The 20,520-nt window shown below is 49.6% G+C and overlaps 2 protein-coding genes across 4 annotated transcripts in view; one reads left to right on the top strand and one right to left on the bottom strand.

Moving 5' to 3' along the window:
* The window catches only part of TMEM150C (transmembrane protein 150C), a 72,228-nt gene extending 68,509 nt beyond the window's left edge, over positions 1–3,719 (top strand). The window contains exon 9 of the mRNA XM_045075866.1: positions 3,665–3,719. The gene's annotated coding sequence lies outside the window, so the exon portion shown is untranslated. The remainder of the gene's footprint in view (positions 1–3,664) is intronic.
* An 8,308-nt stretch (positions 3,720–12,027) lies between these two features.
* The window catches only part of ENOPH1 (enolase-phosphatase 1), a 31,368-nt gene continuing 22,875 nt past the window's right edge, over positions 12,028–20,520 (bottom strand). For all 3 annotated transcript variants that reach the window (XM_045075719.1, XM_045075668.1, XM_045075763.1), the window contains 2 exons: positions 18,588–18,711; positions 12,028–13,147 (listed from right to left, as the gene is read on the bottom strand). In XM_045075719.1, the coding sequence (XP_044931654.1) occupies positions 13,008–13,147; positions 18,588–18,711 (264 nt within the window). In that variant the 3' untranslated portion in view covers positions 12,028–13,007. The remainder of the gene's footprint in view (positions 13,148–18,587; positions 18,712–20,520) is intronic.

Here is a 20,520-nt window from a genome sequence, read left to right as displayed (position 1 = left end):
AAGAACAACCAAAAGTAAGCAACAGGACAAGGAAGGGGAGGGGTGCGGGCATGCCATGCTCCCAATGTTCCCATGTGTTCACCAACCCAGAAGCTCTCTGAATCTCTCTGTGCAAGAGTTTATAGGGCTCAATTTCCAGCATCCTCCCCCACATCTGCTTCTGGAGGTTGGTCAAGAGGTCTAATCCCTTAGTCTTCTGGTGACCTGAGCCTATCTGGGGGCCCCCTCCCTAAGTGACCTCATTAGCATAAGATTGGGCTTATAATGAATAACGCAAGTCACTCCTGTCACTCAGGAAATTTCTAGAGTTTTAGCAGCTTAGTGGCATAAACCCTAGGACAAAGACCAAATACATTTTTTTATTAGGCCACACATAAATCAAGATCAAGATTACAGTACTTCCTAGGAGTTAAGAACCACAGGAAGCTTCTCGGAAGCCAAAACCAAGGTCTCTGTGTTTGGAATGAGCACGCCTGAAGGATCTGATGCAGGTGGCCCAGAGAACAAAGCTTGTAATAAACTAAACTTCATTTTTGTAGTCCAACTAGGTCTCTTGAAGAAAAGTTCTCCTCCTAGTTGGGAGAGAGATGTTTCTAGAACAATGTTGACATTTCAAAGGTTCCATCGTTTTTTATTGAATGGAGAGACCTGACAGGGAGGTGAAGTTTTACCACCTGTTTCTGGGTCTTCTTTGCCCCTGATGTGGGAAACTGAAACTTTCATATGCTAGACTTGGTCTTCTGCTGGTTATAATGGAGAATGATGAAGTCTAGAATCTAGGTGAAGTTCAGCGGGGTAAAGTCCGGAGCCGATGACCAAGAAAGAATTATGACATCTTTGCTGCAAAATGGTGATTTCTTAAAGCATGGGGACAGGACCCATGGGCAGGAAGAGCTGCTGCCCTGCTATCCTGAGAAGTGGCTGATTACATACACAGGAGTTGGGTAGGTGAGGATAAAGGGGTGTTCAGAAGAGCTGTCACGGTAAAGAAGACTGTCAGGATACTGGAGGCCTGGTAATTGTCAAGCCAAGGTTGTTTTTCCCTCTAATGAGGCACTAACATGAAGACAGTTGGGAGTTTCCTGGTGGAATGTCCTCCTGTTACACATCCTTGTCAATGAGCCTTAGGTTTAGAAGAAATTTAACTTTATTTACATTTCCTTCCCCTCAGCCTCCTTCAGTTTTATGGAGGGGAGGGTGATGTTAGGGCTTTAGGAACTGAGTTGCTTGCCTCCGGAAGTTGGGCTTTTGATAAGGACATTTGTAAACTGAGGGAGACTCCTGTCTTGCAGGACTGTCTCTACAAGTTAATTATTTGTTTTCCTTTTAGGGCAGCTAGGAGTGCCTGAGGAATGTCACACATGTCACCGAGGTTGGGAAGAGAGGGGGTGTAAGGTGCCAGCTTTAGCTTTGTCCTCAGCCAGCCTCTGCTCCCTCAACAGAGAATGGAACATTGGTTCATTTTTGCTTAGCACTGTGTCCGTCAGGGTATGCTGGATTTTGCTGTCCCAAAATAAAAGGAATAAAACTTAAGTTCACTTCTCACATGAGGTGTGTATCCAGGCGTTGGCAAGGGGGCCACGCTCAGTGCTATGACTCAGACCCTGGCTGACAGAGGCTTCATCTCCACACGTACTTCTGCCACTGTCACCGACAGCTAAGAACTCGTAGACTGCTCAGTGGTTCTTGACGGTTCTGTTAGTGATGAGGGAGCAGGAGGCTGGCTGAAGACAAAACAAAAGCTGGCGCCTTGTACCCCACCCTCCATCCACTACCCCTCAGTCCTATGTGTAGCATCCCTCAGGCAGCCCTGACTGCCATGAACAATAAGCAAATAGTTAACTTGAAGAGCTCACAATCCTGCTAGACAGGAGTCTCCCTTGGCTTAGAAATGTCCTAAATCTCACTAACAAAGACGATTGATAGGATTGTGACAACCCACCAAAAAGTCTCCCAACTATCTTAATGTTAATGGCTGGTCTAAAGACAACATTGATCCAGCTGCAAGGGCAAGGCCTCCGGTAGGCCTGGGACAGCCTGGCACCTTGTAGGCCCTCTTTAGCATATGAAAACTCCACTGACACCTCCCTTCCCCTCACCTTCCCCCAGCCGCAGGGTACATAACCTGCCCACCCTCACAACCCGGGGCAGCGGCAGCTCTTCCTGTCCACGGGTCCTGTCCCCGTGTTTTAATAAACCACCATTTTGCACCAAAGATGTCTCAAGAATTCTTTCTTGGTCATCGGCTCCGGACCTCAGCCCACCGAACCTCACCTAGGTTCTAGAACTTCATCATTAGGAAGTGACAAACATCATGTAGCTTGCATTTCATTGGGCAGGACACATTGCACAGTCTTATCTGAGAGCCACGCTCCCACTGTGTGCCCAGAAGGGAGGAACATTTCTGTGAACAGCCTACAACTGTCCGGGTTCACATGACTTTTTTTTTTTTTTTAAGATTTTATTTATTTATTTGTCAAAGAGAGAGCGAGAGAGAGCGAGAGCGAGCACAGGCAGACAGAGTGGAAGGCAGAGTCAGAGGGAGAAGCAGGCTCCCTGCGGAGCAAGGAGCCTGATGTGGGACTCGATCCCAGGATGCTGGGATCATGACCTGAGCCAAAGGCAGCTGCTTAACCAACTGAGCCACCCAGGCATCCCTCACATGACGTTTTTAAGACTTCTTTGGTCACTGTCATTCCTTTGAAGCGGAGTAATGAAGAATCCGTGAAGAACCATCATCCTACAGAACCGGGAAAGGTGCGATCAGTGGAGCTGACACAGCCAATCACAAATGTGAAGCACCACACAAACAAAAAATGAGAGAAATGCAATTCCTTGGAGCATCTTGACCGAATCTCTGTTGTTTCCCCAAAGCAGGGGGATCAAGAGCTGGTGGGGGGGGGGGGCATTCTGCATATGAAAGAAGCTGGATTTCACAATCCTCACTTCCTGGCAGTTCAGATTCCCCATTGTGAGGGCTCCAACAAACAGCAAATACCTAAACCAGTCCGAAGAGGGGAGTGTGCGTGACAAGGCTGAATCCCTTACTGGAAAAGCAAAGATCTTTTCATCAGGATAAAATATGCTTTTATTTCTCCTATCTCTAAAAAAAAAAAAGTGTCCCCAGGTAGCTGGCTCCTGGCTCAATTGGTAGAGCATGTGACTCTTGAACTCAGGGTCATGAGTTCAAGCCCCATGGTGGATATAGAGATTACTTTAAAAAGAAAAGATTTAAAGAAAGTCCCTATTTGCTGTCTCCAGTCCCTCTCTCCCAATTCTCTCTTGAACCCAGTCCAATCATTGGAGCTCTCACTCCTGCCACTTCGTGGAACTGCTTCCCTCATTCTCCAGAGACCTTGTGATGTTACATACAATGGTTGGTTCTTTTGCAACCTTATCTAGACCCATAAGCACTACTTCCCCCTTCTCTCCTTGAAACATTTTCTTTACTTGGCTTCCAGAGATCATTCCCTCTTCATTTGCCTCCCGCTTCACTGTCCATGCCTCTGCCTCCTTTGCTGGGCCTTCTCCCTGACACCTTCACATTGGAGTGTCCCACACCTCAGTCCTTGGAACTCTTCCCTTACTAGCTACATCCTCTCTGCTGGTCACTGCATCCAGCCCTTTTGTTTTTTTTTAAAGATTTTATTTATTTATTTTTCAGAGGGAGAGCGAGAGCAAGCACAGGCAGACAGAGTGGAAGGCAGAGTCAGAGGGAGAAGCAGGCTCCCCGTGGAGCAAGGAGCCCGACGTGGGACTCGATCCCAGGACGCTGGGATCATGACCTGAGCCGAAGGCAGCTGCTCAACCAACTGAGCCACCCAGGTGTCCCCAGCCCTTTTGTTTTAAAGGCTGCCATATGCAGACCTCTCCCAATCCACCAGCTCAGACTTCTGGATATCCAACAAACTTATGACATCCCTACTTGTCATCTCGAGTTCAGGAAGTAATTCCTCCCAGAGTCTTCCCATCTAATTTAGGGACAACTTATCTTTCAGTTGCTCAGACTGAAACCTTAAAGTGATCTTAAAGTATCTCTTCTTTTTCTCACACCCCACATCTGTCAGCAAATCCAGCCTACCCTATCTTCAAATTATTCTGGAATTCATCCACTGCTACCCTCTGGTCCAGGCAACTTCCATCTCTCATGGGCTTTTATAATAGCGTACAAAAACTGGTCTCTCTGCTTCCATCATTTGCTCCCTTCGGACTGTCCTCGACACAGCAAAATGGTCTTGTGAAAAGCCAAATGAGATCATCATCACTTCCCTACAAAACCCTTCAATGGCTTCTGTTGTACTTAGACTAAAAACCTCACACACTAAAATGGCCTGCAAGGGTCAAGAAGACCTGTCTCTCTCCCTTTCATTCTCTCTGCCACTGTAGGTTCCTCCAATAGCCAGCATGCTCTGACCTCAGGACTTCTGCACTTGCTGGAACCTCCGTGCCCTGGACGATCTTCCCCCAGATATTTACATCTCTCACCTTTCTACCTCCTCCAGAGTCACCTTCTCACCGAGGCCTACCCAATCTCTAAAACTCAAGCCCAGCCCAGCAGGACTGCTCTTTCCAGTTTTATCTTGCTTGATAGCATTTTATAAACAGGGTCCTGTGATTAATTAAAATTCTAACATACATAACACTGTCTTACAGGTTTCACTTAGTTCATTATCTCATTATCTCTATCCCCAAAAATGCAGCTCCGTGAGGGCAGGGAATTTTTTTTTTTGCAGAGATTTTTGCCTGCTCTGTACCTGAGGCAGAAGAAGATCTGGACTCAGATCCCCTCAACCCTAACCACCCAAAGATTCCCACAGAACTCTGCCCTTTGAGGAGTCCATCTTCTATGACAGCTAAAACTCTCTGCCCCTTGAATAGTGTACCTTACAGGAATGCGAAGGGAGGCTGCTCACTGAAAGGAGGGATGATGAAGACTGGTGAAGACTGGACCAAACCAATCTGTGCCAAGATGGACCCCAGTGCTGAACTTCCACCTACTTCCTCCCTCATTATAATACTAAAAACAATGCCCAGAGCGGAGAGATGACCTGTTAGATAGGCAATACACGGAGAGGCATATTCTGTCCACTGTGCCCGCATGCCCCACGTCCTATCTCTCCCTGCTCCAACATGCTTAGACGCCGCCCTTTCCCACCCCAGCCCCCCTGAAAACTTTTCCCGGCCTTTGGTCTGAGAGTCAGCCTACGGGACACTTCGCCCTTACACCATCTCCCTTGTGCCTAAGTCCTAATAAACGCCTCGCCTGGGATTCCCTTTTGGCCTGCTGTCAATTTCTGTGGCTTAGAGAGCCCAAGCACCCATGTCTGTCACACACCTGGCCACTAAAACAGCGGCTGGCACAGAGTTAGATGCTTTGTAAATACTTTCATGATAAAGGCCTGGTAGTGTCCCCCCTTTTCCTTTTTTCTCTCTTTTTTAAAGATTTAATGTCTTACATATGAGCTGCTCCGGGTGGCTGGGTGGCTCAGTTGGTTAAGCATCTAATTTGGTTTTGAATCAGGTCATGATCGCAGGGCAGGGAGATGGAGCCTCGCATCGCATCGTTCCAGGCCTGCAGAAGATTCTCTCTCCTTCTGCTCCTCCCCATCCTGCTTGCAGGGTCTCTCTGTCAGAAAAAAAATGTGAGCCGCTCAAAATTCAAGGCATTTAGGAAACAATGGTAATGCAGTGAGATTTCAGAGGATGTAACCGTTCTCCTGCTTCTCATAGCAAACAGCTTTCTGTGTCTTAAGGAAGTTCTAGATTATAAAAAGGGTTATTTCTTATAGTGTCTGCTGTAACTAGTACATGTCAAAGATCCATGGTCTAAATGAGGCCTGAAATAATCGTATACAAACTCTGTCAGTGGCAGACTTCCACTCATGTAGCTTCAAAAATAAAATAGTAGGGATAACCGGATCCTTGCCTAAAAAACTCCCATTTTTTTCCTGTTTTTAAAAAGTAAGAATCTAAGATGACTCTGTAGGCTATATTCAGATTTATTAGCTTAACTCACAAAAACTCTCCCTACAAACGCTGCTTGGGTCAACACAAGGAAAAAGCCATGGTTGTTTCATGAGTATTTCTAGAGAAAGCAGCACGAAGGGATTTACTTGACAGTCAATATCGGAGCGCTAATACCACTAGCCTTCTGTAAGCCAAATTTAGCTTTGTAGCCAGGGACAGTTAAGAGGAGCTGGAGGAAAAGGTCTTGGGCCCAACACAGGAACAAAGTCGGTTCAGGACTAAGAGCACGAGAGGCAGACTGGGTCTCACCTTTTGCTTTCCCTGGTAGGAGACAGTGGTCTCAAACCACAGGGGACTCTCCTATCATACTGATCATCGTTAGGGATGGGAAGGAAGGAACAAATTTGTGTGAGCACCAGGGAAAAAATAATGGGCATCACGTGTTGTCTCTGTCAGGAGGGTCAAGGGAAAGGAAAAAATCAGACACCCTGTGGTTCCGGGCCTGGGTGTTTGGGAAGATGGGGACACTTGCAAAGTCTAGCAGAACAAGAGATGCCACTGTCAGGAGGGAGGGAGGGGTGAGGAATGAGGTCATCTCCACGCTCAAACTGCTGCTTGGGCACAGTCCTTTCCCAGCCCAGCTATACTGAAGGGGAGGAAAGGTCTGTCCCCTGCTTGGCACCATTTAATTCACTGGGTGACTGTTCCAATTACTGGGGCTGTTGAACAAGTCACCAGAAAATGCAGCAGCATAAAATCACTACATTTGCAGAGGCCAGGGGTCAGAAATTCAGACAGGGCATGGCCCAGAAAGCTCGCTGCTGCTCCGCGAGGTCCGGGTCTCAGCAGGAAGACTTGACAGCCGGAAGCAGTCTGAGGCCTGGTTTATTCCTGTGTCTGAAGCCTGAGGCTGGCCGTCAGTTTGGGACCCTAGCGCCTCTCATCCTGGTCTCTCCACGTGAGTGAATTTGGGCCCCCCCAGAGCATGGGGGCCGGCTTCCCCAGAGCAAGTATTGTAACCCCCGCTCCTACAAAAAGGATATGGCGCAGTAGCCTTTCTATCACCCAGCCCGGAGAGTCAGAGAAACTTCTCTTGTCCTTCTTGTTGGAGCACTCACAAGCAACCTCCCGACGCGGACTGAAGGCGGGAGAAACCATACGGCCCCCTCGGTGGGAGGAGTGTCAAAGTCCTGGGGTGAAGAGAACAGGTGGGAAGACAGCAGTGAAAATGGAGGAGTGAGGAACACCCCAGTCCTTCCCTCTGAAACACCAACACATACAACACTGGCAAAACCCACCAAACACAACTGTCCCAGAACTCTGGAAACTGAGTAAGAGCTCGGGCAAGCGGGGGAAGCTTGCTCAAGAAAATCTGGCGGACTCTCGGTGCAAACAGAGAGCTTTGTGGTCTTTTAGCCTATCTTGGTCCCACGCCAGGCCCCAGCTCAGTGGCGGCCTTGACAGTAGCAGCCGGTGTCTCTGGGGCCGGAAAGAGCACCAGAGGGACAACAACGGCCTCCGTCGCTAGGAATGGCGCTTCTGAACTACCCACCCATCAGGCCGGGCTGCTACAACAAAAGACCACGAACGGGGTTTTAAACAACAGAAATTTGCTTTCTCCCCCTTCTGGAGGCCGCGAAGTCCAGAACAAGGTGCGGCTGATGTGGTTCTTGGGGAGGGTCCCTGCTGGGTGTCTCGTCCTCGCACACAGGCGTCAGTCCGAGTGCATCAGGACCCCAGCCCCAACAACCTCGCTCAAGTCCAGATAGTCACGCGGGAGGCGAGGGCTTCCCCGTGGGCGAATTCTACCTGGGGGGCGAGAACCCCATTCCCTCCATAGCCACCTGTCCGCTGGCTCCTTGGGGGACCGGCTCCAAGGGTTTCCCTTGGCTCCGTGACTCAGAACGCTGCCGGTGCCAAGGGGCTACCCACGGGCCGTGTCGAAAACACCCGAGCGCAGAGGTGTCCGCCCCGGCTTCCTGGCGCGGTGGGTGCGGGCCGGGGCGGACAACCGACACCCTGAAAAGCTTGAGAGCAGAGAGTGGGGGGTGCGACGCTCCGGCAGGTAAGGGCTTGGAAAGGCTCGGACTTGAACTGTCACCCCGAAAAGAGAGGTGGAAGTCCTACTCCCCAGTACTTCCGAAGGGGACCCTCACTGGCGACAGGCTCGCGGCGGGCCCAGCCGGCCCCACAGAGCGCTCCGCGACAGCCGCGCCGCCGCACTTCTCTGCGGCGCGCGGCCACGCTCCAGGGCCGGCCGCCGTCGGGCCCCAGCGCAGGTCCCGACAGGTCTTCAAAGATCGCGACCGGACAAGCACGTTCACGAAGAAGTCGATCAGCCGAAGGAAAGCCGGGAGGTCCGCGCACCGGAACAGCACGCCCTTCCGCCGCCAGGGGCCGCGGACGCCGTCGGGGCCGCCGAGCGCGCAGCCGGAGAGACCCCGGACCCGCGGCTGCGTGCGGGCGGGGCTGGGGCCGACCGACCGCGGTCACTGCGCGGCCAGAGGAAAGACCTCGCAGCAGAACTTAACCTTGCCCTGGAGGAAGTCGCCGAGAGCGAACCGTGTGCGCGGCCCGCGGAAGGAAAGAAGAGACGGAGCGGAGAGGCGTCTGACAGAGAAGCCCGGGCACTGCCGCGTCGCTTCTCTGAAGAGCAAACCGACGGACCTCGAGCCTCCGCTTCCCTCAGCCTGGGCTCGCCGCACGCCGGAGCCAGAGGCCGCCCTCCACCCACGCGAGGGCCGCCGCCCGTCGCGACCCCCCGGCGCCGGAAGCGGCGTCAGGCTCTGCTCACCAGGCTCCCCCGCCCCTCCGGGTTCCCGCCCGCGAGGCCCAGACCACCGCCAGCTCGGCCGCCGGGTCGCCGCCGGGTCGCCGCCGGGTCGGGTCGCCGCCGTGGGAGACAGGAGCTCCGGCCGCTCCCCGGCAGCGGCCTCGTGGCTTTGCTGTTGTTCCCTGGCTCCCCCGCCAAGGTGGCAGGCACCCGGGGCGTAGGACAGGACGGTAACCCTCGCCGCGAACCCGGCCCAGCCCACGTGCCGCGAATAGAACAGACGCCGGCAGCTCGCGCGTTTTCCCCCCCCGGGCGTCCCCCCGCCCCCCACGCGCGAGGGGCCGGCCTGGGCGAGGGGGAGGCGCTGGGCTCCTGTGCGCTGCTCCGGCGCGTTCGCGCGAACGGACAGTTCTTCGTAAAGAGCGGGGGAAAGACGGGGACACGGTGCCGTCTGGGCTTACGCGGTGCGAGGACGAACTGTTCGGCCTTCGCGCTCTGGCGGGAATTTCAAGACCCTGAAGATCCTTTTTCACGAGGCCGCGGGAAACCGGCGACCGGAAAGCACGGTCTCGAGTGCTGTTTGCCGACGTGACTGAAGGAGTAAACGCGAGGAGGAGGCTGGGTGGGCGGTCCCTGCCGTCCGGCCCGACCGCGGGATCCCGCGCCTCAGTCGCAGGCCGCCGACCCGCTCGCTTCTCTCCTCAGCCGCCGCCCGGCGCCACCTGCTGGGCGCGGCCGCCTCGCAGCGGGGAAGGTCCCTGGAGGAGCAGCGCCATCTGCCGGGCGTGGCCGGCCGCGCGCCTGTCTCCGCGGTCCGCCGGCGGCCCTCAGCCGTCCCTCGTGCAGCTCCAAGTGGCCGCCGGTTCGGGGGTCAGTTCGGGGTCGCAACTGAGGCCGGTCTCCCAGGAGGCCAAGCAGGAAGCCCCGATACCCCAGAAACGCTGATGACATCAGCGACGGCCTCTGACGCTTCCCTTCCAAGGAACCAGTCTGCGGGTTGGGGGCGCTTGGCTCGTCCCGTCGGTAGGGCTCGCGACCCGCTCTCCGGGGTTGTGACTTTGAGCCCCACACGGACCGCTGAGATCACTGCGCCTGGGCGGCTCAGTGGGTTAAAGCCTCGGCCTTCGGCTCAGGTCATGATCCCAGGGTCCTGGGATCGAGCCCCACATCGGGCTCTCTGCTCCGCGGGGAGTCTGCTTCCCTCTCTCTCTGCCTGCTTGTGATCCCTCTCTCTCCGTCAAATGAATAAAAATAAAAATAAATCAGTTTGGGCTTTGATCCAAATCAGTGCCATGGTGAGAAAGAGCAGAACTGAGGTAGAAGATGTGCGTTAACAAACAGGAATAAAAAAGGCCACAGTTTTAAGGACTTTCTCCCCTAGAATTCTCTGCAAACAAAATGCTGACAAAATGTAATAACTTTGATCTCTTTTTGGAAATTCCAGAGGTGAGATCTTTCCTCCTTCCCTTACTAAGGACCATGAATTTCTGTGGATTCACCACCGAGCTCCCTTCTTGCTTTCTAGGCATTTTTCCTTCCTCATGACCAGTCCACTTCATACCTCAACTTCTTCCTAAGATCTTTTTCCATAACATTTGTGAATGAGTTTTTAGGGTCTAAGAAATATTCCACTCAACTTCTTTTTCCCTTCCTTTCACCTCCCACTTTGACAAACTGAATCTGATGGCGGACGTTCTCTTTATTCCTGAATCTATTCTCAATTACCCAAAATACATTAGTCTTGGGGCGCCTGGGTATTAGCAGATTAATGGTCCAGGTCATGGACCATTTTTGGCTCAGGTCATGATCTCGGGATTGTGAGATCGAGCCCTTATAGGGGTCTCCCTCTCCCTTTTCCCCTCCCCCCTAATAAGTTTTTCTGCTGCCTTTTTCATCCGGGATAGGAAACGTCCCTTGCTGTAAACTGAATGTCTTGTCCCCCTCAAAATCCATTTATTGAAATCTAACCCCCAAGGCAATGGTATTTGGAGGTAGGGCCTTTGGTGGAACCCTCCTAAATGGAATTAGCAACACACACACACACACACACACATTTATTTTTTAAGTGATCTCTATGGGCCAACATTGGGGCTCGTACTCACTACCCCAAGATCAAGCGTTGCATGCTCTACCAACTGAACCAGTCAAGCCCCCCAGAGTAGCTTCCTTATAAAAGTAGCCCAAAGAATGCCCCTTTGCCCTTTCCACTATGTGAAGTTACAGAAAGAAGACTGGTCTGTGAGGAAATGGGCTCTCACCAGACAGTGAACTTGCCAGCACTATGATCTCAGACTTCCTAGCCTCCAGAACCATGAGAAATACAAATTTTGTTAATTATAAACCACCCAGGTCTCTGGGATTTTGTCAGAGCGGCCCCAACAGACTGCAACACCTCCACCCCAACTTTCTTTTGGCTTACATACAGAGCACCCTCCCTTTCCTTTAATTCCTTCCTTTCTTTTTTCTTTTCAAGTAGGCTCCAGCATGGAGCCTAAAGCGGGGCTCAATCTCACAACCTTGAGTGAGATCAGGACCTGAGCTGAAACCAAGAGTCGAATGCTTAACTGACTGAGCCACCCAAGCACCCCAATTCCTTTCTAATCTAGACTCTGGTGCATAATCTTTTCTCACTTCTTCCTTACGTTACCAATTATTCCTTTACTGGCATTAAGAGACACCTTTTCTATCATCTTCTCATGAGCTTTTTTGAAAACTATAAGAAGTGCATCTCTTTATTGCCATTTGTGGCTTTACCATTCATAAATTACTGCCACTTCCAAGATTTACTTCCTCATTTGCCTTTTACTACCCTTCCAAATTTTCATAGTCCTCAGACTTCTTAGTTACTAGGAGACAAAAACTATCAAATAAAGCCTTTTATATTCCCTGTCCTCTCAAATCTGTAACACTTTTTCATATTCAAAGCATCCCCCAAATTATTCCTCCAGGATTAATTTTAGCTTTTCTTAAGAAAACATCTTCCTTCAAGCATTATTTTATATAAATCAAACGTAAGACTCTCAAAAATCTAAGAAACCCCACTCATGAGTGCTTACTATCCAAATGAAATAATAACCAATGAGATCATATGTGTATACATAACTAATAGTCAATGCCTTTTCACTGGCATTGCATTCTCTCTCTCTCTCTCTCACACACACACACACATCCGCACACAAGATTAAGGCAAAAACTAAAATAAAGCTCTTATTTTCTCAATCTCTCTTCAGTTTGTCTTTTGTTTATGGCAATAGGTGGTATGGTTCAGGAACCTACATAAAACTGAGTGAAGAAGAAAATGTTTTTATTAATCACAGCATGAAGTTGACATGACATCCCACTAGAATTGAACCAGGATAAATAATGCTGTTATAAAATTTACACTCTTCGTATCCATTTCAGAGGAAAATATTACATTATTAGGGCTCTTCTAGAAGGATCTTGAGGAATGATTTCAGTAAACCTTTTGCTTTTCAATAGTAAACTGCAACATATATTCTCAAACTCTGCTAAGAAGTAGTTAGAAAGGCAACTATACGATCTATGATGATGACAATTGGCAGGATTAGGACTATTCTGTTAAACATTAGGAGTCACATTCCTATTTTAGCTGTTAACAATGCACTTTTTTCATTGGTAAGGCAACCGCTGCTGGGGATGCCACAATGATCAGCTCAAGTTTCTTCAGTAATAGATGTTTGCATGCAACTTCAAGATTCAAATGAGTTTCCTCTCCCAATTTTGCTCTCTTTTAGAGCAGAAATAAATGGCTTTTTATTCTGTACAGAGGGAGGGTAATATTTTGAAATTCAGCTGTCACAATCTTCTAACTCATAATTTAAAAGAAGAATTATTATTGGGAAGAAGTAGGTGAAATACTTCTAGCTTTTTAAAATAACAAGGCTTCTAAATAACTTCTCGAACCTACCTTTCCACATTGATACAGGACTCGATAAACATGACACATGTGATCTGCACTGTGGTAATTCTTCTATCAGCTACGTTTTGCCCTCAGTAAGGGTTAGATTTGTGGTTTCAAACAATTTCTACACAGAAAGCATCTTTAAATAAGTTTCCATTTCACTGAACAGAGATTTTTTTTTTTCACTTATTTGCCTGTGGAAGGCAATTTAAATGTATGCATGTATACACTTGCATACCTATGTGTGTATATATATGGATTTTTAAGTTAGTTACTTTGACCATTAGAATAAAACTAGACTACAGGGAGAAGTCTGTGAGGCTGGTGTTCCCTCCGGCTCCTGCACTAGGCTGAGGAGGGCAGGTACAGTTCGCTGAAGGACGTGATGAGGCTGTAGTAAGTCTTCTCGTCGTCTGTCAGCCCCGCATTGCCGGGTCTCACCACCACAGCGACGTGCACATCTGCTTCCTCGGCAGCGCTGGCCTCTAGGAAAGTCAAAGTCCGTGTCAGAAACATGACAGGTGATGTCTGAGGTTTGCTTCAAAGGAACCAGGGGCGTGTGGGGGAGGACGCCCCCAAGCTGGGCCCTGATCTGATCACTGCTGAAGCTAGAAGACGGGCACACTGGGGACTGAGCACATCATTCCTCCATGTAAATGTGATGCTTCCACAATAAAAAATGTTTAAAAATACATGATTGTGCCTGACAGACTAGAGTGGTCTAGACTTCCGTGTCCTTGTGTATGGTGTATTGTGTATCCCAGACTTCCGAGCTTTAAGTGGTTATGAGTGCAGAAGCAAAGAGTTATGTTCTGTCCACGACGTTCCTCCACTCACTGCCTCAGTCCTACAGAAAACTGAGTGTTTCCCAAAGGTCAAACTGTTGGCCATAGTACCAGTTAGGGACAAATGGACAAACACCAATGGGACAAATGGAAGTCCATGACCCGATCAGGCCAAAATTCCTGCTGTCACATCAGGAGCCCAAATATGTCCTACCCCCAGACCCGCCTGCTCATCATTTTTTGCCTGGCAAATTTCTACTCTTGAAAATTCAGCTCAACGATCTTACCTTCAAGAACCACTGCGCCACGTGTCTTAGAACAACCCACGTGCTCCTCTAAGGCTTCGTGTTTGGCTCTACCAACATTGTATGAATTGACACGTTATTACCTGTGGTCTCTCTTCGCATTAGACTATGAGCACCTTATGATCAGTGACTGCATGGTGCGTAAAGGAAAAACAGGACAAGTCAAAGGAGACTAGGTAAGCTAGGTACAGCAGGGGAGATCTCTAATACACCTTGGGTCATACTCCTCTCTCCATTCTGCTTCCATGTGGAAGAGAACAGCAACACCTGGTATTGTTTGGCACCTACTATGGGCCAGGTACCCTTTTCGGAACAGATATGTGTGAACAAAACAAAGCTCCTGCCCTCAGGAAGCTCCCATTCTCATTTAAATCTCCACAACAACCCTGAGGTAGGTAGTATTACTACCCCATGCTAGAGGCAAGCCAGTGAGTGGCAGAGCTGAGGTCTGAAAGTCTGTGCTCTAGAACATAGGACAGCAAATCATAACCTGCCACGAGCTTTTGTAAATAAAGTTTTATTAGAACAGTCAGGGCCATTCATTTGTATATTTTGTATGGCTGCTTTTCCACTAAGAGGACGGGGTTTAAGAGTTGTGACAGAGACCGGAGGGCCTGCAAAGCCTAAAAAACACCATCTGGCACTTCACAGAACAACCTGTCAACTTCTGCTCCATAGCAATACTATTCCAAATGTGACCCACGGACCTGAGGTGCGGGAATCGCCTGAAAGCTTGTTAAGAAACACAGCATCTCTGGGGCTCCTGGAGAGGGGGTGCTCAGTTGGGTAAGCATCCAACTCTTGATTTCTGTTCGGGTCATGATCTCAGGGTCATGGCATTGAGCTGGGCATCAGTCTCCACATTCAGCGGTGGGGGGCGGCTGGGGATTCTCTCTCCCTCTGCCCCTCCCCCACTCGCTCATTCCCTCTCTGAATAAATAAAATCTTTTTAAAAAATTTTTAAAAAGGGGCGCCTGGGTGGCTCAGTGGCTTAAGCCTTTGCCTTCAGCTCAGGTCATGATCCCAGGGTCCTGGGATCGAGCCCCGCATCGAGCCCTCTGCTCAGCGGGGAGCCTGCTTCCCCCTCTCTCTGCCTGCCTCTCTGCCTGCTTGTGATCTCTCTGTCAAATAAATAAAAAATCTTTTAAAAAATTAAAAAAAAAAAAAAAAAAGCAGAATCTCAACTCCCCAATATGGAACACTGAATTAGAATCTGCAATTTAACACATGACTTCTCAGCACAGAAGGTAAGTTTTGATCAGAAGTTTTGAGGAAACAAAACTGCCAAGAGAGGAGGCATTCTGGGCAGACAAAATACACGTATAAATATTGGAAGAATGGAGCGAGTGAGTGTGGGAGACAGGACGTGGGTCAAATGCAGCATATTTGAATAGAGCGAAACCGGCAAAGAACACGCTGTGTGGAGTTCCGATCTGGTGTAGTAAGAAACCTCAGTGGCTTCCTGACCTTTGGAAAACAGTCGCACCATCCACATGGGGTAAGGGCAGCCGTGCCAAGAGAGATTAGAAGTTCCCAGAGAAAGGAAGTGGGGCAGAGCTCTCTTCCACCTACCAACCTCAAATGTCTAGCTTCCCGTCCTGTGAAAGGCTGTCACCTTCCCAGAGCAAACAAAGTGCTAAACCATCCCCTCTTCATGAGGAAATCCCTTCCTCCGAGCAAACTGTGCAGGCGCTATTCTTCTCATCCCTAGTCCCCAGCCGACCGCCGCAAACACAGCTTTCCCTTGACTAGCAACCCATGATCCCAACTGCGAGCCATAGCGGTCCACATGGGACCCGACACTCGCTAGTGGCCACGGCACATTCAGCCTCTTACTGAGACCATCCCTGGGCAACTGTCCCTAAGCATCTATTTGCCCTACTGGCATGATATTGACTTAAAACCCTGGGCCTCCCTCCTTTCCTCCGAGAGGAAAATGTCTTTCGGGTCTCTCTTTCACACTTGGATGTTACTTGGGGTATCAACTTAGTCTTCCATTCTGCCGTGGCAACGGAGCCTGGGCATGTGGTACCCAACAGAGGATCGGAAGTGACAGGAAAGAACAAGGCCAGCAGCCAGCTGCCTGCTCCCATCCGAGCTACACACGAGCCCCGTTCTGGCCCTACTGCCTTAGATGGGTGTGGAGCTGGCAGAGGAGGAGGGACGAGAACAAAACCTCCGTGCAGAGACCTTGGAGAAAGCCAGTTTTGTTTCAAGGCCAATTTGGGGATTATCTCTATTTGCTGAAGTTAAGAATAGTTTCTGGGACTGCAGCCCAAGGGAACAGCTTAAGTGAAAAGAGGAGGATATTACAATTATAGATGTACTATGATAAGAACTAGGAAAAAAATGTGGCTCAAGACAAGAATATGAAGAACCTGTACATGACCTTACTAGAGAAGGGACTGTAATTATTAACGGTAGCCAAAAGGTGAGGAATGGGGAGAAGACCTGGGGATCACAACACGTTCAGTGCCAGAATACTCGGGACAGGCTGACACGCCAGGAGCACCAGCCACAGAGCAGTTCTCTAACTCCAAGCCTGCGTAAACTTCTCTTCCAGGGTGCTAGGAAATTCAACAGACGGCAAACCACGGATCTGCATCTCCAGCAGCCCCTTCCATATGGATGATGATAAAAAAGCAATTTACAGATTAAAGCAGCTAGTCTCAGCAGAGCAAGGCCTAGCTCCTTTCCATAAGGAAGAAAACACAGTAAAAGGTCTCCTAATTATCCTTCGTCACGGGGACTGCTGTGTTTCACACCCCGAACCTCTCTAAAGCAATCCCCTCACCCCACCTCTCTAAGTCCCCAAAAGCCATTCACAAGGGAGGGTATACCATAGCTTTGAATTGGCAAAAGTTTCTGTAGAGGAATAAGACAGGCAAATATTAACCAGGCAGGGTAGGGGCCCAGTGAAATGGCTTTGCCAAGGCTGACGCTTGGCCTTGGTACATCTACGTGGCCTAGCTACCTAGTTACACAGGGAACCCTGAAGCAGCGTGTCCATGCGTCCTTCTGTCTGTTCCTCTCCTTCAGTGCAGCCCGAAAGTAAATATAAAGTTCTTCCGGAGGCAGAAAACTGAGACAAGTCTTGTAGAAACCCTTGGACTCTGGACCCAAGCCAGGACATGTAAGACACGCAATCTGCTGAGTTTTCAAAACTCAAGAAAACAAGTGGCGTGATCTGGTACCACCTACCTGGATCAAAGCTTTCAGTCTACACTGACCAAGGCCTGAAATTTAACACTCACTGAATGTCTACTGTATGCCAAGTAAAATTAAGACTTTCTTTCTCCAGAAAACATTATTATCACTTTTTGAAGGCATTACATCATCTCTATGCTGGTTAAAAATTTTTTTTAAAAAACCACTTAGCAACTTAGTACTTGCTTATTCGCCTCTAACTCTTGCCCGACACAGCAGACCAAAAGGTCAAAGGTCAGCAGCACAGCAAGATCCCAGTTCAGACACTCCACCTCTGGTAAGGTATGTCCATCAGCAGCTTGGATTTGCCTTTGGGCCCTATCTCTGAAAGTCCCGGTGGGTAGGGGCGACTCTAGTTCCACACGACAGGAAGGACCAGGGAGAGGGAGACAGCCTACAGGCTCCGGGGGGGGGGGGCAGGAGTCACATGGAGCCAACCAGGCAAGAGCGCCCCGAGCCCTCAGTCTCTTTGCCTAAGCGCCCTTCCCCAGCCGGCGGACCCAGACGTCGTGTGTCACAGCAGCTGCGCGGTCCACCAAGTCCTGCTCTGGGGCAGACGGAAGCGGCCACACACAAGCCCACTAGCAGGAGGAACACAAACATAAAGGAGGGCCCTCAAATACCAGCGTGATTATGAACGCACCACAAACAGGCCCCGGGAGATGCATGAACTCCGAGGGCCATGAGCGAGCCGTCCGCAGCCGGAGCCGGTGGGGGTGTGGGAAAGCCGCACCAGCAGACGCCTTCCGAGGAGAAGCGGTGCAGTCCTCCACCAGCACCCACTACCTCTTCGCCTGCTGCTGCCGGCTTCCTCCTGATTTCCTGCTGGAATCCTCTAGAGCGTGTACATTCTCACACAAGAGCTGGAGTGGCTGTTTTACATCCAGTCAAAAGTGCTCTTGAACTCACTTAAATTACCAACAGAGTCGAGCATAGGCTGCCACCCGCATTCAGTCCTTACAGCAACAGTGCGTGAGCCACCGCACCATATGTGACAAAGAGGGCCCCGCCGGGGCAACAGGTCTGCCTTTCAGCAGTGAATCAAGCGCAACCAGAGGCTCCGAGCACGGGGGTGTCTGGGGACTGAGATCACCTGAGGGAAGGCAGAGAGGAGGCTCCTGCTCCCGGAGGGGCCATGCTCGTCAACCAGAACAAAGAGGAAAAGGGAATTCTCCCTCCCTGTAGCTTTTTGCTTCTTTTTTGGCTTTTAGCCTCCATCACTGCTGTTAGATACACGTGCTCAGGTCCACGGCAACTTTATGTCGCTGTCTAACCACGCACCTACCCTCACACCCTTGCCTGCAAGCTCCTACCAGGGACGCCCCTGAAACTGTCCTTCGTTGTTCTGCCGGCCCGTCTGTGTGTTCGTGTGTGCGGGGGATAGGTGGGGGGCCGTGGACAGAGTGACAGCGAGAAGATCTAGTCTTTCCAGTGCCACCTGCCCACACACAAACGCCAGGATGGGAAAATGGAGAGAAACATGGATCGGCTGGTCCACGGCTTCTTTTTATAAGCCCGTTCCATTTTTCAAGGCTCCCCACAAACCTCCTTCACAGAGGCCGCATGTGTGCAGGGCAAGGTTCGGCGCCCACCCGCGAGTATACAACAGAAGGGGTGGGATTACTCACCCAGGGTGACGTCTGTCAGAAACAGGATGTTGTTGGTGGCGCACCCGATGCTGCTCGCAATCTTTCGGTAACTCTCACTCTCCACTTTGTGTCCGATCTTGGTATCAAAGTGCCCGTCAACAAGCTGTACACAGGGCGAGGAAAGATCGACGTTACAAATACACTTGCGACCTGACCCTTTGTCTCTCCTCGTCTGCTCTGAAATACACAACAATCACAGTGACTTCGTCCCCTCAATAAATAATCCCTGAAAGTCTGCTTAAAAGAGAACTTTACGCAGGCTATCTATAGAAAATAAAGGAAGATTTTACAGAAATAAACACTTGGAAGAAAACTACCAATTCAATGTATATATAATCATGCTACAATTTACTTGGTTTTCTTTGATTCGCGTTAATTTTATCTTCAAAACCTTTTAAAATATACATGCTTGACTTTGTATCCTTAAAACCCTATTTGCACCCAAATTATTTACTGGACTAGGTGTCACTCCTGATTATAGGTCCCGAATATTGTTCTTTTGACCCCAAGAAGAACAGATTTCTCTAACCTGCCTCATTAGTAAACTGCTACTTAACTTTCTTTCTCTGCTGCTGACCTTTGAGATTTTGGTCTATTGGGTCAGGCAAGAGTTAGAGGTATGTAAGTAAATTTTTTTTAGGATTATTTATTATTTGAGGGGCACCTGGGTGGCTCAGGTCATGATCTCGGGGTCCTGGGATCAAGCCCCACATCAGGCTCCCTGCTTGGCCGGGAGCCTGCTTTCCCCTCTCTCTCTGCCTGCCTCTCTGCCTACTTGTGATCTCTGTCAAATAAATAAATAAAATCTTTTTTAAAAAAAGGTTATTTATTATTTGAGAGAGAGACAGCATGAGCAGAAGAGGAACAAAAGGAGAGGGAGAAGCAGACTCCCTGCTGAGCAGGGAGCCTGATGTGGGGCTCGATCCCAAGACCCTGAGATCATGACCTGAGCCGAAGGCAGACGCTTAACCGACTGAGCCCTCCAGGTACCCCCACAAGTACATTTTTTATCATTGAATTCAGTAACTATTGTGTATTATCTACTATCACCTTACTGTCCTATCAGAGAGAACAAGAGTTGTTTACATCTGTATTCAGGAGATACACGTATCTGTATACCAATACAGGGTTTTAAAGGGTTTTATTCTTGATTTAATATTTGACCTAAACTAAGATAAAACACAAGGAAGTACTAAAATGAGAAAAGGATACCTCCGAAGCCAAAGTGTTCTTTCTCTGTGCCTGGCAGAGGCTCAATAAACATTTATTTAAAAGACAGCTGCTGAGTGACCTAGTGCACATCACTAAGTTCAGCCTGTATTCAGTCAGTCAGCATTTCTTCTTCAAATCCTAAATGCCTTCCCTTTTCCCAGTGCCCGCCCTGTCCTCCAGAGGGCCCAGGGATGGTGGGGACAGAGGAGCAGGAGTTTTCTCATCTACAGGAAAGGTAACAGGTGTCCTTAACACTCCACACTCAGTCCTCTCACAGGAGAATGCGGTTTCTGCTAAAATAAAATCTGCTCTCTCTCCAAAGTGCCAGGAACAAATGAGCCACCCTGCGCACCGCTTCATTAAAGTACATGCACGTGTCTGGAGGGGGTACGTGCCGCTGCCGTACCGCTCACTGGCTCCTTGAAACAACCAAAAGAAGTGGCCTATGAGTTTCATCCGAGTTGACAATTTTCTAATGTCAGCAAGACAACTGATTTACAAGCCAGCTCATGCCTTACTGGCTGTATTACATATACATATACATATTCCTGGCCCCTCCCTTCCCAGACTTGCCAGTGCAGATTTGCTAGGAAGCGTGGCCCAGGGATCTACACTTTCAACAAACTCCCCTGGTGCTCATTCTTCACCTCGGATGCCAAGACTGGCACAACAGAAACATTCTGCCCTTCCCTCGAATCCA

The sequence above is a fragment of the Mustela putorius genome, unplaced genomic scaffold (genome assembly GCF_011764305.1).
Source record: "Mustela putorius furo isolate JIRA1106 unplaced genomic scaffold, ASM1176430v1.1 tig00000040_pilon_pilon_pilon, whole genome shotgun sequence".
Taxonomy (NCBI): Eukaryota; Metazoa; Chordata; class Mammalia; order Carnivora; family Mustelidae; genus Mustela; species Mustela putorius.
Note: the sequence above shows the minus strand (reverse complement) of the source record. Positions and strands in the feature narration are given on the sequence as shown.